The following is a 15,030-nucleotide window of genomic DNA, read 5'->3' as shown; positions in this document are numbered from 1 at the left end:
CAACAACAAGCTATTTTCCATTAATTTCCAAATTCATTCCGATAATTTTCATCATCATGATTAATAATTGTTCTATGCTCCAAGGCTAACTCATCATCAACCTACATAGATCGTATAGGAAATAACTCTCTTAGTCATGACAGTATTTTCTTCAGCCAACTCTGCCAAATAGTACAATCCCGTAGCAACACACAACACGAGGAAGAGTAATCCCAAATAGACTGCAGCTTGACTAATTATGATAAAGGCCAACATTTTTTTGTTGTTAATAATTAACGCAAGAATTCTTTACCTCTAACGGATAGTTGTTTGTATGGGGTTGAAAAACTTCATCAAATGACGTATTGGAACACGTAAATGAAGGGAACTTTTGAATTTTGTTTCCAAAGATAAGAAAATAATTGGGAAAAGAAGCTAATATATTAATCCTAGATCTTTAATCATCTTATTGGCAATGTTGACATACCTTTACCAATCAAATTGTTGTTTCTTATTCTTCCATTCTTCTACCATCATCATTCTGTAAGAATAATAATTATCATTGATATTAAGAATCACAACATTGTAAACTAATGCTCAGATAACCACCCTTTTATTGCCGCAAAGATTCTCCTTGTCATCTTGGAGAATTTTTCTTTCTCTGTATTCTTTCCCAACATCGCAGGCAAAGCACAGAAAATCAACAGACAGGAAAATTTCCATTCTTTAAAAAAAATTTCCCAGTGCATCTCTCTCTTGTTTAATATCGGACAAGGCCTGTCTACATTGCCAAGAGAATTTTAAAACATCAGCACCATCATCATCAATAACAACAACATCAGCACTGAAGGAAAGAAGAAATAACAGTTTTTCTCTTGTTGTCGACGTTTTATAATTTTCATCAAATTTTAGGCCATTGTATTGGAAGGAAATTTGTTTTTTGTAGTAATAGATTTAACCATCATTTATATAATAACAACAACATTATAGGATCAATTTAAAATACTAGTATTAAAATGGTCAATGTACAAAGTAAACCAAGTGTCGGAGATGCTTTAAAAGATACAATGTTTGGCTTGGCCGAATTATTCCAAGCAGTAACTGGTAAAACAGACTTTTTTAATAAGAGAAACTTAAAGTATGCATCAATCTCTGGTGCTATTTCTGTTGCTGGTCTTGTTGGTTTGGTTAAATATTGGAAATTCAAGAAGGGTATTTCCAAACAAATCGACAATCAAGAAGGAGGAAAGAAAATCAAGGCAAATATTGATATGCAATTTTTAGAAAGATTGAAGCTTTTGATTTCTATCGTTGTTCCTTCTGTCAAGTAAGTAATTTGAGTTTAATGTGATTTCTAAATTTCCAAAAAAGATCTAAAGAATTTTTACAATTGATTGGTGTCACAATCGTTGTCATTATGAGAACATTTGTTAGTAACTGGTTGAGTAGTTTATCAGGTGAATTATCAGGTGCTTTAATGAACTTTGATTTCAAAAGTTTCATGTCAATTCTTGGATATTCCACATTACTCTCATTTGCTTCGTCACTCTTGGCTCCAAGTTTGAAATTCCTCATCAACAAACTTCAATTGGAATGGAGAATTTCCTTGACAAAATATATTCATGGCAAGTATTTGCGTAATATGATGTACTACAAGACTGCCAATTTGAATACTGGCCTCAATGATCCGTAAGTTTTTCCTACAATTATTTCAATAATATTGAATCTCAATAGTGATCAAACCATTACACAAGATGTTGACAGGTTCTGTGATGGTATTTGTAGCTTGTATGCCAACTTGGTCAAACCAATTGCTGACGTTATTGTTTATACTTATCAATTCGTTAATATTGTTGGTGTTGGAGGTCCTCTTGTTATCTTGGGATACATGACCTTCTCATTCATTGCTATGGCTATTTTGAGACCTCCATTTGGTACTCTTACTTCAAGATTGCAAGATCTTGAAAGTAAATTCAGACATACTCATTATAGAACTGCTACCAATGGTGAATCCATTGCTTTCTATGCTGGTGATGCTTTGGAAAGAAATGTTTCTGATGAAGCTTTCTGGAATTTGTTCAATCACAAGAGATTGCTCATCAGATCCAAGTGGTTGTTCGGTTTCTTCAATGACTTCTTTGTATTCAACTTACCTCAAGCTGTCAGTTGGCTCATTGCCATGTATCCAGTTTTCTTTGGTATGTTGAAGCATTCTGACCAAACTGAATTGGCCAGAGTTTTGAGATATTTGGCTGCTGTCGTTTCACACGAATTTACAGCTGTTGGTGAAATTATTCACTTGCATACTCGTTTATCTGAAACATCAGGTTATGCTGCTAACATTTGTCACCTCTTGGAAACCATTGATTCTATTGAAAAGATGGATGCTGAAAAGAAGGCCAAACATATTGTTTCAGGAGATATTATCAAATTTGAAGATGTACATTTATCAACACCAGACAATCACACTCTCGTTAAATCATTGTCATTTGAGGTTTTAAAGACTACCCCAGAAAAGAGAAACAATCTCCTCATTACTGGTCCTAATGGTACTGGTAAATCATCAATTTTCAGAGTTTTAGCTGGATTGTGGTATGCTGATTCTGGTAAGATTCAAAAACCTGGTGGTGCCAATAATACTTTATGCTCTGATATTTACTATATTCCTCAAAAACCATATAACATTTTTGGTACTCTCAGAGAACAAATTATTTACCCAGAAGGTGCTAATAGCGAAAAATCTAAGAAATTCTCTAATGATGAACTTAAGGAATTTTTAAGAAGAGTCAGAATTGCCTATATTGCCGAAAGAGAAGGTTGGGATCAAGAAAAGAATTGGGATGATATTCTTTCATTGGGAGAACAACAAAGATTGGCAGTTGCTAGATTATTGTACCATAAGCCAGCTTACGCTATTTTGGACGAATGTACAAGTGCTGTCTCTCCTGACGTTGAAGCTCACCTTTACTCTGAATGCCAAAAGGAAAATATTACCTGTGTTACTATTTCTCTCCGTCCTGCCCTTATTCCACTCCACGATTGGGAATTGTCTCTCGATCTTGAAGAACCAGTTCTTCGTCCAATTCATCACTAAACAACCCTCAAAACTTCCTTTAATTTATAAATCTCTATTTATTGAGTCCATTTCATTATTTTGTAAGAGTTCACTTTCTTTATAACGGTAAGTTGAAGAATTTCGCTTAATTGTAACAAGCACAATAATAATTGCAACACTTATGAACAAAGTGAACAAAATAGGTATTACCCCTAAAACCACAAACGCAAACTGTCCAACCACATTTCTCTGCACTTCAATATCGAATCCAAAAAATGAATGAGTGTTTGGATCAAGGGAAATGAAGAGATTTGTTTCCACATAGTCAAGATTCAAAATTTCAAAATTGGTTGCTGTTGCAATATTGGCTGTTATGAACTCTGATTGTTCATACGAATAAGATGTAGGTGGACTCATTCTCTTTAACCTTACTGTGAAAGATCCATAGGTTGCAGCAATGTTTTTAATTCTCACAGTCGAAATGGCTGGCATTTTGACACGAAATACTTTTTCTCCAGGATAAGGAAGAGTATCTAAGAAATGTCCATAGCTGATTAGAGTACCTTGGTTTAAACATTACATATGATCCCAGAGCATCAAGTATTACCAGAGAACTGAATGTATACCTCAATGTTGCCTTTGAGGTTTCTCCACCAACCAATCCAAGTGAAAAGAGAGTAGAGTAGCCTTCTGGAGTAAACGCTTGTGATTCCTTTTTTGTTTCTTTAACTGTGAAAACTGTCCCCACAACTGTTGAAGCAATGGATGGCATGTTAAGAACCAATTTGTGATAAAGTTGGAGGTTAAATTCTAGTTCTGTTGGACCATAGATATATTTCTGCTGATTCAATACAGTGGATCTCAAGATGAATGACAAGTGAATGCCAATAATCAGCCTATCACCAAATAATCTTAATGAAATCATTGGAAATCTTAATAAGGTTGTTTCTACAGGTCCATGCTGCGCACTGGTGGCTAAAAAACGATCATTTGTAAATGTATATGCAGATAAGGTTCCTAACCTTGCGTTTGCAATTCCGTTCGGGCAGTGGTGCTTGAATTCCATAGAGGTGTTATTGAGATATTGCAAGCTACTGGCATCAAATTGTATCGAATAAATTTCTGCCATAGTAGATGGATAATACTTGCTGAACAATTCAGATGGAAGACTACTCAAAGACATGTTAATTAAATTCGATTCTTCATTTAACGAGCGAAAGGAAAGCAGTATTTCACAACCCTCAGCCACTCTTAAATTCTCTTGATCTTTCCCAACCTTGAAACCATATTGAAGAGTTGAATTTGAATCCATCGTATAATAGGTATCAAAATTTAAATATCGAATTATTGGAGTATTGGCTTTAATATATTCCAATCTAGTGCAACAGAAAATTACCATCATCATCATCATGATACATAATTGTGATGAGACTCTCCACTTCTGCTGGTATATCGAATTTGTTGGACTCATATTATTGCAATCATAATTTTTCCTTAATAAATAAGTATTTGATGATTCAAAGCTTGCGGAGAATTGATCCCTTAATTCGTTTTTTTGATTTTTTTAAGAATTGAAATTGAATGGAATTGGAAGGTTTCTGGTTCCTCTTCGTTTATTTTGATCAAATTTGAAAATTATTTTGATTTTTTACAATACAGTAAATGATCAATGCTTATGGAACAAGGTGGAAAGTTTACAAAATATTGAAAGTTATTGATTTTATACTGTCGCACTTTTTAACATGATTGGTAAATCGGTACCATTGGGAGAATTATTTTATGTGCTAGCGTGCGTATTAATATTGAGATAATGAGATTCTCTAATATCTTTGCATTACAACAGGACAACCCAATTAAAAAATCTACAATAAAAAAAATGGCTCAACATCATCACAGCAACAGCAGGGAAACACTTCAACGTTTGGTACAAAAGTTCGGAAATAAAAACAAGCTCCAATTTTTTGAGCATGATGATATTGGATCGGAGAATCCGAAGAATATTCCACCACTTGTTTTGTTGATTGGTTGGTATGGAAGCAAGTTCAGATTCGTCTCCAAGTATACTGCAATTTATACCAGAAAGGGATATGATGTCTTGTCGTATATTCCAGATTCTTGGGAATTATTTTCGAAAAAAGCATCTTTGAATGGAGTAGAGAAAATTTTGGATATGATTGAAGTGGATCAGAAGGAAAATGAAAGCTCTTTCATTGTTCATGCAATTTCAAATAATGGAGGTTTATTTGTTGCTAGAATGATGGCTCTATTGGATTCTAATAAGAATGATTATATAAATGTTAGAAAGGGATATAGAGGATTGATTTCTGATTCATTCCCTGGTGTAAATACTGAAGATGCAGATGCTATTTCAGTTTTGGCAGGATATAACTATGATAAGAAATTGAAGAAAGTTATTCCTGATAAGAATTCTATTGGAATTATTGGAATGATCATTAGATTTATTATTTATTGTGTATTTTACTTTTACTATCATGTGAGCAATATGGCTGAACAGTTCTATGTTGGATATTTGAGTGAATTGAGTTTAACCACAAAGGTGTTTGGTGAAGACACTCCAATTTTGGTCATGTATGCCAAGGAAGATTTTATTGTTCCTTCAAAGGCAGTTTATGCATTTTGGTCTAATTATAAGGAAAAGAAATCTGTAAAGATTTGTTGCTTTGAGGGTGATATTGATCACATTAAGATTTTTGTTGTTGAACCAGAAAAGTATTGTGCAGAGATTGATCATTTCACAAAAGAACACATTCCACTTCCGATTAGTCATCATTAAATAGTTTATAATTCATCTTTTTCCTCTTGTGGCTCCTCTTCATTAGTAATGATTGATTCCTCCACAATTTCTTCTCCAACAACCGGTAAATAGACAGATCCAGAGTGAACTTGTAACGTGGTTGACAAATCAGAAGCATTACCAAATATCTTAAAGTTCAAATCATCAAAAGTGAATAATGAAACCTTAATGCAATTTCCAGTTTTGACAGTGTATGACAAGGCTGGGAAGTACATTCTGACATGTGTTCTCTTGTTTGGTTCCAAGTATTCTCTATCTTCCAAGTAGAAGGAATTGAAAGGAATAACATCAATAACTCCAGTATTCGATTTTCCTGTTAATTTTCTATGAACGAGTCTTAATTGAGTATCCATAATAAGATTGACAGCTCCTTTGGCTTCTACTTCTTGAATGTAGGCAAATAATACGCCATCCTTGTTATTTGCTGTAATTTCCACATCAATATAAGGATTTCCACTAATTTCCATATCTCTTTTCAATGGTTCTGATTGGAAGTTTAATTTTCCATTGTTCCATGAGGAAGAGGAGAGCTTTTCACTATATCTAGGGTACTTCTCAAACAAGTGAGTTAACATATTCCACTTGGATAAAACGACTGTGCTTTCCTTCAAGTTAAGGGTCAAGATGTGGCTAGAAGAAAGATCAGACATCTTTTCAGTAGTTAATTTAGAGTTTTCAGAGAAATGATAAACAGTTTCAATAGATTTTGGTGGCCAACTATCAGTAGAAATCCATTTTTCAGCTCCAACAGAATAGTAATGAATTGGGCTTTCATCTTCAATGCCTGTATTTTCATCCAAGCCCAAATGATGATCAAAGAATCTCATAACTTCTTCCATGGCATTGAAACATGGGAATTTTTCCTTCAAATAAGGTGAAGCAATATTTCTAAAACCATGGGTGTAAGGACCAAGAATTAATTTGCTTTCCTCATGATAGAGTGACTTGAATCTCTTCACAGCACTGTTTTGAACTTGGCTTTCATAGAAACCTCCTAATACAAGCATTGGAATTCTTCTCTTGGTATCTTGGACAGCTCTCACTGGCCCATCCTTTTCCATTTCATAGGTAAATGTCTTTGTTTTAATGACCTTATTAATACCATCTTCAAGATGGTGAACAATTTCGAGAGCATCATACGAGGAAGCATGGGATTCAATTGCTTTCTTCTTCGTCTCTTCATCACCATTAACATCCTTCACTCCTCCCAAAATAAATTTGGCGAACCAATTCATCAAAATTTCTCTCAAAGAGTCAGGTTCACATCCTGGACAGATATTATCTCTTTGTGGTGCAACTCCAAACTTTTCGACATGTTGAGTAAATTTCAAATAATGGTCAATAAATGATTTTTGATAAAGACCTCCAGGATAAATGATATCTCTATAGAGATCGAATGGAGAGCTAACTGATGCAACTGCAACCAAACTCTTGTGATTCAATGAAACTAAGAAATCACTAACCATTCCATCATACGAAATACCTGTTGATACAATCTTTCCATTACTGAATTTTTGCTTTACAACCCAATCCATAATTTCTCCAAAATCTTGAACTTCATCTCTATGAAAATCATAAGGACGACTTCCAAAACTTGCACCAGTACCTCTAGTATCACATGAAACTACAGCATATCCTCTGGCAACAAACTTCTTGAATGGAATGCCTCTAATACTGAGCTTTTCTCCAAACAAGTAATTGAATGGAAAATTCACTTTAAATGATCTATTATATCTAGTAATATGCAAAAGAGTTGGTAATCTATGATTTTCATTCACTGCTCTATAAGGTAAATACAAATCACAGGCAATCTTTACACCATCCCTCATTGTTAAATATTCATCACTAAAAATTGTTCCATCATTTTCATACAACATTCGGGGAAAGTAATTCTTTGATCGGAATGTTGGACAATCACTGCCAAGCACACCACAACAACTCACGATCAACAATCCCAAAACCAAATACAATACAAAATTCATAACATTTCCTTGTGAATTGTTTTTATGCATTTTTTTTTAATTTTTGATATTTCATTAAAGAACTTAAACATTTGAAAATCTAATGTGCAAGTGGCATGATTGCAAATATGAAATTCCCATTATTGAGAATGGCCTAGACCAGGCAGAGCAAAGAAAACAATTCCCAATTGAACAATTTTCTGAACCGCACTCGATACAACAAACACTATTCCCATAGACGAATCTTGGGAGAATTAATGCTAAAGTTCTTGAGGTGATTGGGAGGGCAATTGCTGAATAACTCTCCTAACACACTACAATCAAGATGAACTTTTGAATCTTGTTCCTTTTGTTACAATTAAACATTTAACACTGAAATTGTCTCATGTTACCGACACAAATCTCTCTACAAAACTAGCAGATTCCGACAATAATCCTTCGTTATGGAGCCAAATACCTAGCGAATTAATTATTCACATTGCCATGTATTGTCAATTGGGAGAGCTGGTTGGTTTTTCACAAGCAAATTCTGCACATTTGAAAATACTTTTTAATCAAGAGCCGAGAGAAAAGAAAATTGAAAAGCCTGTAAATGATGAAAGTGTAGATTTTCATTATGTTCAAACTCATATCTGGAAACCTTTAGTTTGTTTCTATTTTCCAAGATTCGAAAAGGCACTTAACATTAAGAATTGGATGCATGTTTTGAGAAGGAGAAAAGCTCACATTAAGATTCATGGTAATGATTTCAGAATTCCATCTGAAACATGGAATGATGAAGACAAAAGTTTGAGTAATATTAGTTTTATTGAGAATTGTGAATATATTTACAAGTGCCCATTACAATTCAGCATGTTAGAGGATACTTGGTCAAATGAAAGTTTTTGTAAGGAGTGTAAAAAGACTGTGTATAATGTTCAAGATGTTGAGACATTCAAAGATTATTCTTCAAAAGGATATTGTGTTTCTCTGGGATATGACCAGTTCAAAGAGGGAGAAATGTGCTACTTTGATGATTAAAGTAATTTCTGAACTAGTTCAGTTTCGCATTCCTAAAAACTAATTATGTTCGTTCCAAAAACGATGCCAATATCAATATTGAAAATTGTCTGTTATGCTATTCCAATAACATCGATAGTTTGTAGTGTTCAGTCTTAATAACATGATTCATTTATGCACCTATTGTCATGCTAGATCTGATCCTCCTTACCAATATCCGTCACAACTACATTTACCATCTTTAAAATGGTGATATCTATTTGCATCTCTAATAATTATTTCAACATCCATCACTTTTGAAATGAATTCTGTGGCAGTATGACAATCATTGCAAACACGAAGATTTGCCGCTAAAATAATTGATTTTCTCTTTGGATTCAAAACAAATGCATGAGCTGTTGCTGTCTTCTCAGCATGTCTACAAAGTGAATCTAATTTTTCTTCTTCAGTTAATAATTTTGAGTTAGTTACCCATCTAGTATCTGGCTCAAAACCAGCTTGGATTATTTTTCTGTAAATCTCCTCTCTCATTTTCTCAATTTCCTTAAATCTTTCATATTTTTTTGATCCAGAAACAAATTGGTATGATTTACCATCTTCTTCCTGATACACAATTCCTGGTATCTTTTTAATTCCATTTTCAATCATTAATTGTCTTATATTGTCAGCTTTTTCATTCAACCCATAATAAGTATAAATGTTCGATAATAATATATATGGTGGAGCTTTTTTTTCATCAATACTAAGCAATATTTTAAAAACCTTTTCACCAAGCTCAACATTATTGAACTTTCTACATCCTGCCAGTAGAGCACTCCACAAAGAATAATTCATTCTTTCGTTAATTATTTTTTCTGCCTCATGAAATCTTCCTGAACGGGCAAAGACATCAACCATTACACAGTCTACAATTACTGATGGATTATGGTTGTATTTTGTCTTCATTTCTCCATAAAGTTGATTCGCCTCATCAATCATTCCACAATGTGAAAATGTGTTCAGCATGATTGTGAATGTTTGCTCGTTCATTTCAACGTTCTTATCAACCATTTCATTAAATAAATTCATGGCTTGTGTTCCTTTTCCATGTTGAGCGTAACATGACAACATGTTATTATATGTTATGATGGATAGACGTTTTTGGGCTGATTCTTCGACAAGCTTTTCAAATAGTTGTTGTGCAGTTGATTGATAAGCAATTCTTGAATAAAAGTAGATCATAACACTGACTATCTCCTCATGAACATCCATTCCTTTTAGTTTGAGTTCATCAATAATATCCAGTCCCATCTTTCTCGCAACATATTCTCCACATCCAGCCAACAATATGAGGTAGGTTATCTTATCGGGTTCAATATGTTCCTTCATCTCATTAAAAACCACCATTGCTTTGTTCAGTCCATATTCTATTGTAGATGGGTTTTGGGTATTTGTTGTATTTTGAATATGTGCTTGAATTAAACAATTCCAAATAGCAACATTGTTCATTAATCCCTTTGATTTCAATTGTTCACATTCCTCAATTGAAACCTCTGGATGTCCACATTTTGTGTAAAAGTTGACAATAGATGCTAAAAGTTCAGCAGAGTAATCTTTCAAGGTGCCAGTTGCAAGTTTGTGGATTGCCTTTCCTTCTTCAAATAATTTTGAATCAGCACACGCTGTGAGTAAAATGTTAAAAGTGGTAGAGTTTGGTTCAATACCATAATCTTGCATTTCTGTGATTATTTTAATTGATTTTTGAACTTCGTTATTTTGAATATGTGCTTGAATTAAACAATTCCAAACAGCAATGTTGTTCATTAATCCCTTCGATTGTAATTTTTCACATTCTCCAATTGACACCTCTGGATGTCCACATTTTGTATAAAAACTAATAATTGATGTCAAAAGTTCAGTAGAGCAATCTTTAACATTTTCTATTGCTTGTTCATGAATAAACTTCCCTTCTTCAAACAAGTTTGAATCAGTACATGCCTTAAGTATAATAGTATAGGTTGTAGAATCAGGGTTCAATCCAAATTGTTGCATTTCTGTGATTATTTCAATTGCCTTTTGGACCTCATTGTTTTGAATATGTGCTTGAATTAAACAATTCCAAACAGCAACATTGTTCATTAATCCCTTCAATTTCAATTTTTCACATTCCTTTATGGCAGTTTCTGGATGTCCACATTTTGTGTAAAAATTAATAATTGATGTCAAAAGTTCAGTAGAGCAATCTTTAACATTTTCTATTGCTTGTTCGTGAATCAATTTACCTTCTTCAAATAATTTTGAATCAGCACACGCTGTGAGTAAAATGTTAAAAGTGGTAGAGTTTGGTTCAATACCGTAATCTTGCATTTCTGTGATTACTTCAATTGCCTGTCGAACTTCCTTATTTTGAACGTGTGCTTGAATTAAACACGTCCAAGTAATAACATTTGCCTCAAATCCTTTGGTTTTCATCTTTTCAAATTGATCAATAGCTATTATTGGATGTCCGCATTTTGTGTAAAAATTAATTATACTATTGTTCAACTCTATTGTAGGATTATTGAGCACTTGACCAGATGCTTGATGCAGTAATTTACCTTCTTCAAATAATTTTGAATCAGCACATGCTTTAAGTAAAATGTTAAAAGTGGTAGAGTTTGGTTCAATACCATAATCTTGCATTTCTGTGATTACTTCAATTGCCTGTCGAACTTCCTTATTTTGAATATATGCTTGAATTAAACAATTCCAAACAATATTGTTCATTAATCCTTTCGATTTCAATTGTTCACATTCCTTAATGGCTGTTTCTGGATGTCCACATTTTGTGTAAAAGTTGACAATAGATGCTAAAAGTTCAGAAGAGTAATCTTTCAAGGTGCCAGTTGCAAGTTTGTGAATTGCCTTTCCTTCTTCAAACAATTTTGAATCAGCACACGCTGTGAGTAAAATGTTAAAAGTGGTAGAGTTTGGTTCAACACCATAATCTTGCATTTCTGTGATTATTTCAATTGCCTGTCGAACTTCCTTATTTTGAATATATGCTTGAATTAAACAATTCCATCCATAATACTTTTTGATATCTTTTTACATTCATTAATTGCAATATCTGGATGTCCACATTTTGTGTAAAAATTAATAATTGATGTCAAAAGTTTAAGAGAGCTATTATCTCTCAAAGTATTATTTGCAATTTTGTGAATCAATATTCCCTCCTTATATAATTTCAACTTAGCGCATGCGGTAAGCAAAATGGAGAATGTGGTAGCGTTTGGAGTAACCTTGAATTGTTTCATTTCAGTAACTGTGTCGATGGCTTTTTGTATTTCATTTATTTGAATGTATGCTTCAACTAGACATGTAAAAGAAACAACATTCATTAATCCCTTTGATTTCATCTTTTCACATTCGTTGATTGCAATCTCTGGATGTCCACATTTTGTATAAAAATTAATAATGGATGTCAATAGTTCAACAGAGCAATTATCTTTCAAAGTGTTAGTTGTAATTTTGTGAATCAACTTTCCTTCTGCAAATAACTTGGTATTAGCACAAGCTGTTATGAGAATGTTAAAAGTTGCCGAATCTGGACAAATACCATTATCTTTCATTTCATGAATAACATCAATCGCTTTCTTAATATTGTTCTCTTGAATATATGCTTGAATTAAACTATTCCATGTTATGATTGTCATCCATTTTTGTTGTTTCACTAATTCAATTTCTTCTATTACCAACTCTGGTTTTCTTAATTTCAATGCAAATGATATAATTGTCGTTGATAATTGAGGACTTGCTAAATTACTCTTTTTTACAAGTTGGTAAAGTGTCATTCCAACTTGAATGTTTTTCTTAACAGTGGCTGCTTTTAAAAGTGGGATATAAATTGCATAGTTTGGTTCAATATCTTTGCCTTTCATATTCAACACAATTGCTAATGCTCTTTCCAAATCATCATTCCAAATACAATTATTAATAAAGTGAGTGTATAAAAATACATTCATTGCGCCATGTTGCTCTAATTCATTAACAATTTGTTCACAAAATTCAACTTGGGTATTACCTACAGAGCAAACTTTAAGTATGGCAGTTAATGTAAATAAATTGGGACATGCTAATTGTTTCTCTTGCATAACTCTTTTAAATAGATAAATGGCATAGGAATGAAATGTTTGTTCTTTACAAAAATGTTGAATTATAAAATTCCATGATTTTTCATTCACTTTTTTTTCTGTTTGATCGCTTAATTGTGAACAATAACTTTTTAAATCCAATAAACACTCTTTAAATTCCTTCTCACTCTTCATCATGGAACAACAATTTGCCACCAGCAAGCAAATGTCAATCATTTCCAATAAATCATGATTATTTGTTTTAAATGTTCTGTAGAATTTAATTTTATCATCAATGGAAATGTTCTTGTTCCACAACAACTCTTTAGAAGGAACCGACGAGGACAATATAAAAGTATTCGCGAACGTTCTTGTTGCTATCGGCTTCTTTTTTGTACACAACAATAGGAATATTTGTGTTCCATTTCTGTTTACTTGCAGAGGCTTGTGGAAAGCGTGCAACATTTTTGTTTAATTTTAAAAGAATGTTTTTTAAAATTTTCCTTAATAATTAATTCTGCTAATATATGGGAAATAAGAAAGGTTGAAGAAGTTGGAAATATTCACTTTGAATCTGAAAATATATATTGGGGAATTGAGGATTTTGTACTAAATGACAGACCATTTGCATCTGGATTTGGTTTTCACTGCTAAAGAATAGTTTACAAACCAAGTTCTTTTTCACACTAACCATATAGATACTTAGAGAAACTTGACATCAGTCAGCAATGATGCATTAGCGTTCTTCAATAAGTTATTTTTAAATCTAATGACATTCTTCGAGTATGGAACTCCTATTGAAATAATTGTGAAATCACATCCAGAATGAATATCTAAAATATCCCAGTTGGAATTATCTGAAAGAATTTGATTAATTGAGGAAACCTCCGAACCTTTAGCAGCACTTGCTGTGCCTACTCCAAGTTGATGATCACTATTGGAACCGTACGCATATAATTTTCTCTCTTTCGTATTATAGACAAAATGTGAGCAAAATGATGAGTAGACATTGCAATCCAGTGAATATTCATCTGTTCCAATGATAGACTTTTCCAATTTTCTTGATTTGAAGGAAAAACCGCCAACTGCTGTCGTCCTCAAGTCATAGCATCCAAAACTCGAATATTCCTTTGCTTGTACAATATTGTTACCCTCAGGTTGATATATTACTCCACCTGTAGAAATATAGCAAAATCCACTCTTGTATGCACATATTTCTCTCAAATTATCTACATTATATACCTCTAAATTCGTATTCATTTGAATAATTCTACAATTATCAACAACTATTGTACAAACATGATCTCCAGAACCCACAAATGTAATCTCTTTAAATGGTACCTTAATCACAATATCTGTCACATCATTAAATATAACATGACCACTCATTGGGGAATATGAAAAGTATCCACAAGCATACAATCTTTCATCCTTTACCAACAATGAATGAAACCACCCAGTTGAGAAAAACTTTGGATATTTGACTTGCTGAACAGCACCTGTTCGGGTTTTATACAGTGCTGGCACAGGACGATTAACCTCCTTTTCATGAATGGAACATTGACCATAGTCGTTTCTTCCAAAACTTATCAAAGATCCGTCCCTAGCTAAATATATAATAATTATTTAAATATGAATGTGCACAAATATGAACAAATTTCGGAATACATAGTTAGATCCAATATTTCAAAAGAGACAACAACTTACTTTCATAGAGAACATGAGAACGACCACAATACATCCTCAAAACTCTCTCCTGATCATCAATCAACGTACAAGGCTTAAATACTTGACGATCATTCACATCAGCAACCCGAGCCAATTGCATACTTGCATTATTTCCTGCACTCTTTAATTGATGATCATCTTAATCAGAGGTTCATGCCCAAAAAACCTACATAAAATTGTTTCATATTTTTTTTTAAAATAAAAATAGAATATGACAAGTAACAATAACAAAGCATATTCATATTTGTAATTTCATTATAAACATTTACTTAATTATTGAACATTGTAAAGTGTTGAATTATGTAATTTACAAAGAGACGTTGTTTTAGTCAGTGAAGGATAAAGATCACACCTTGCCATACAAATAACAATGGCAATAACGTTTAGTCACTTGAAGAACTA

The 15,030-nt window shown here is 33.0% G+C and overlaps 7 protein-coding genes across 7 annotated transcripts; 3 read left to right on the top strand and 4 right to left on the bottom strand.

Moving 5' to 3' along the window:
• Nucleotides 1-721: 721 nt before the first annotated feature.
• Nucleotides 722-3,115, top strand: NAEGRDRAFT_80312 (abc transporter). The gene is made up of 3 exons (XM_002675398.1): nt 722-1,306; nt 1,351-1,668; nt 1,714-3,115. Exons 1-3 carry the CDS (start codon nt 996-998, stop codon nt 3,071-3,073), a joined length of 1,989 nt encoding a protein of 662 aa, XP_002675444.1. The 5' UTR covers nt 722-995; the 3' UTR covers nt 3,074-3,115.
• A 382-nt stretch (nt 3,116-3,497) lies between these two features.
• On the bottom strand, nt 3,498-4,217 carry NAEGRDRAFT_69410 (uncharacterized protein; the record flags this gene model as incomplete). Its single annotated transcript, XM_002675301.1, has 1 exon — nt 3,498-4,217. One exon carries the CDS (start codon nt 4,215-4,217, stop codon nt 3,498-3,500), a length of 720 nt encoding a protein of 239 aa, XP_002675347.1.
• Nucleotides 4,218-4,910: 693 nt separating this feature from the next.
• NAEGRDRAFT_80311 (uncharacterized protein) lies at nt 4,911-5,847 on the top strand (the record flags this gene model as incomplete). Its single annotated transcript, XM_002675397.1, has 2 exons — nt 4,911-5,444; nt 5,492-5,847. The coding sequence occupies 2 exons, from the start codon at nt 4,911-4,913 to the stop codon at nt 5,543-5,545; spliced, it is 588 nt and encodes a 195-aa protein (XP_002675443.1). The 3' UTR covers nt 5,546-5,847.
• On the bottom strand, nt 5,834-7,678 carry NAEGRDRAFT_69408 (uncharacterized protein; the record flags this gene model as incomplete). The annotated part of the gene is made up of 1 exon (XM_002675300.1): nt 5,834-7,678. One exon carries the CDS (start codon nt 7,676-7,678, stop codon nt 5,834-5,836), a length of 1,845 nt encoding a protein of 614 aa, XP_002675346.1.
• Nucleotides 7,679-8,293: 615 nt separating this feature from the next.
• NAEGRDRAFT_69407 (uncharacterized protein) lies at nt 8,294-8,830 on the top strand (the record flags this gene model as incomplete). The annotated part of the gene is made up of 1 exon (XM_002675396.1): nt 8,294-8,830. The coding sequence occupies one exon, from the start codon at nt 8,294-8,296 to the stop codon at nt 8,828-8,830; it is 537 nt and encodes a 178-aa protein (XP_002675442.1).
• Nucleotides 8,831-9,016: 186 nt separating this feature from the next.
• On the bottom strand, nt 9,017-12,792 carry NAEGRDRAFT_69406 (uncharacterized protein; the record flags this gene model as incomplete). Its single annotated transcript, XM_002675299.1, has 3 exons — nt 9,017-11,280; nt 11,323-11,871; nt 11,910-12,792. The coding sequence occupies 3 exons, from the start codon at nt 12,790-12,792 to the stop codon at nt 9,017-9,019; spliced, it is 3,696 nt and encodes a 1,231-aa protein (XP_002675345.1).
• An 810-nt stretch (nt 12,793-13,602) lies between these two features.
• On the bottom strand, nt 13,603-14,728 carry NAEGRDRAFT_69405 (uncharacterized protein; the record flags this gene model as incomplete). The annotated part of the gene is made up of 2 exons (XM_002675298.1): nt 13,603-14,507; nt 14,608-14,728. The coding sequence occupies 2 exons, from the start codon at nt 14,726-14,728 to the stop codon at nt 13,603-13,605; spliced, it is 1,026 nt and encodes a 341-aa protein (XP_002675344.1).
• Nucleotides 14,729-15,030: the final 302 nt, after the last annotated feature.

Source organism: Naegleria gruberi (assembly GCF_000004985.1).
Source record: "Naegleria gruberi genomic scaffold NAEGRscaffold_34, whole genome shotgun sequence".
In the NCBI taxonomy this organism is placed as follows: domain Eukaryota; phylum Heterolobosea; class Eutetramitea; order Acrasida; family Naegleriidae; genus Naegleria; species Naegleria gruberi.
This window is presented reverse-complemented; position numbering and strand designations above follow the sequence as displayed.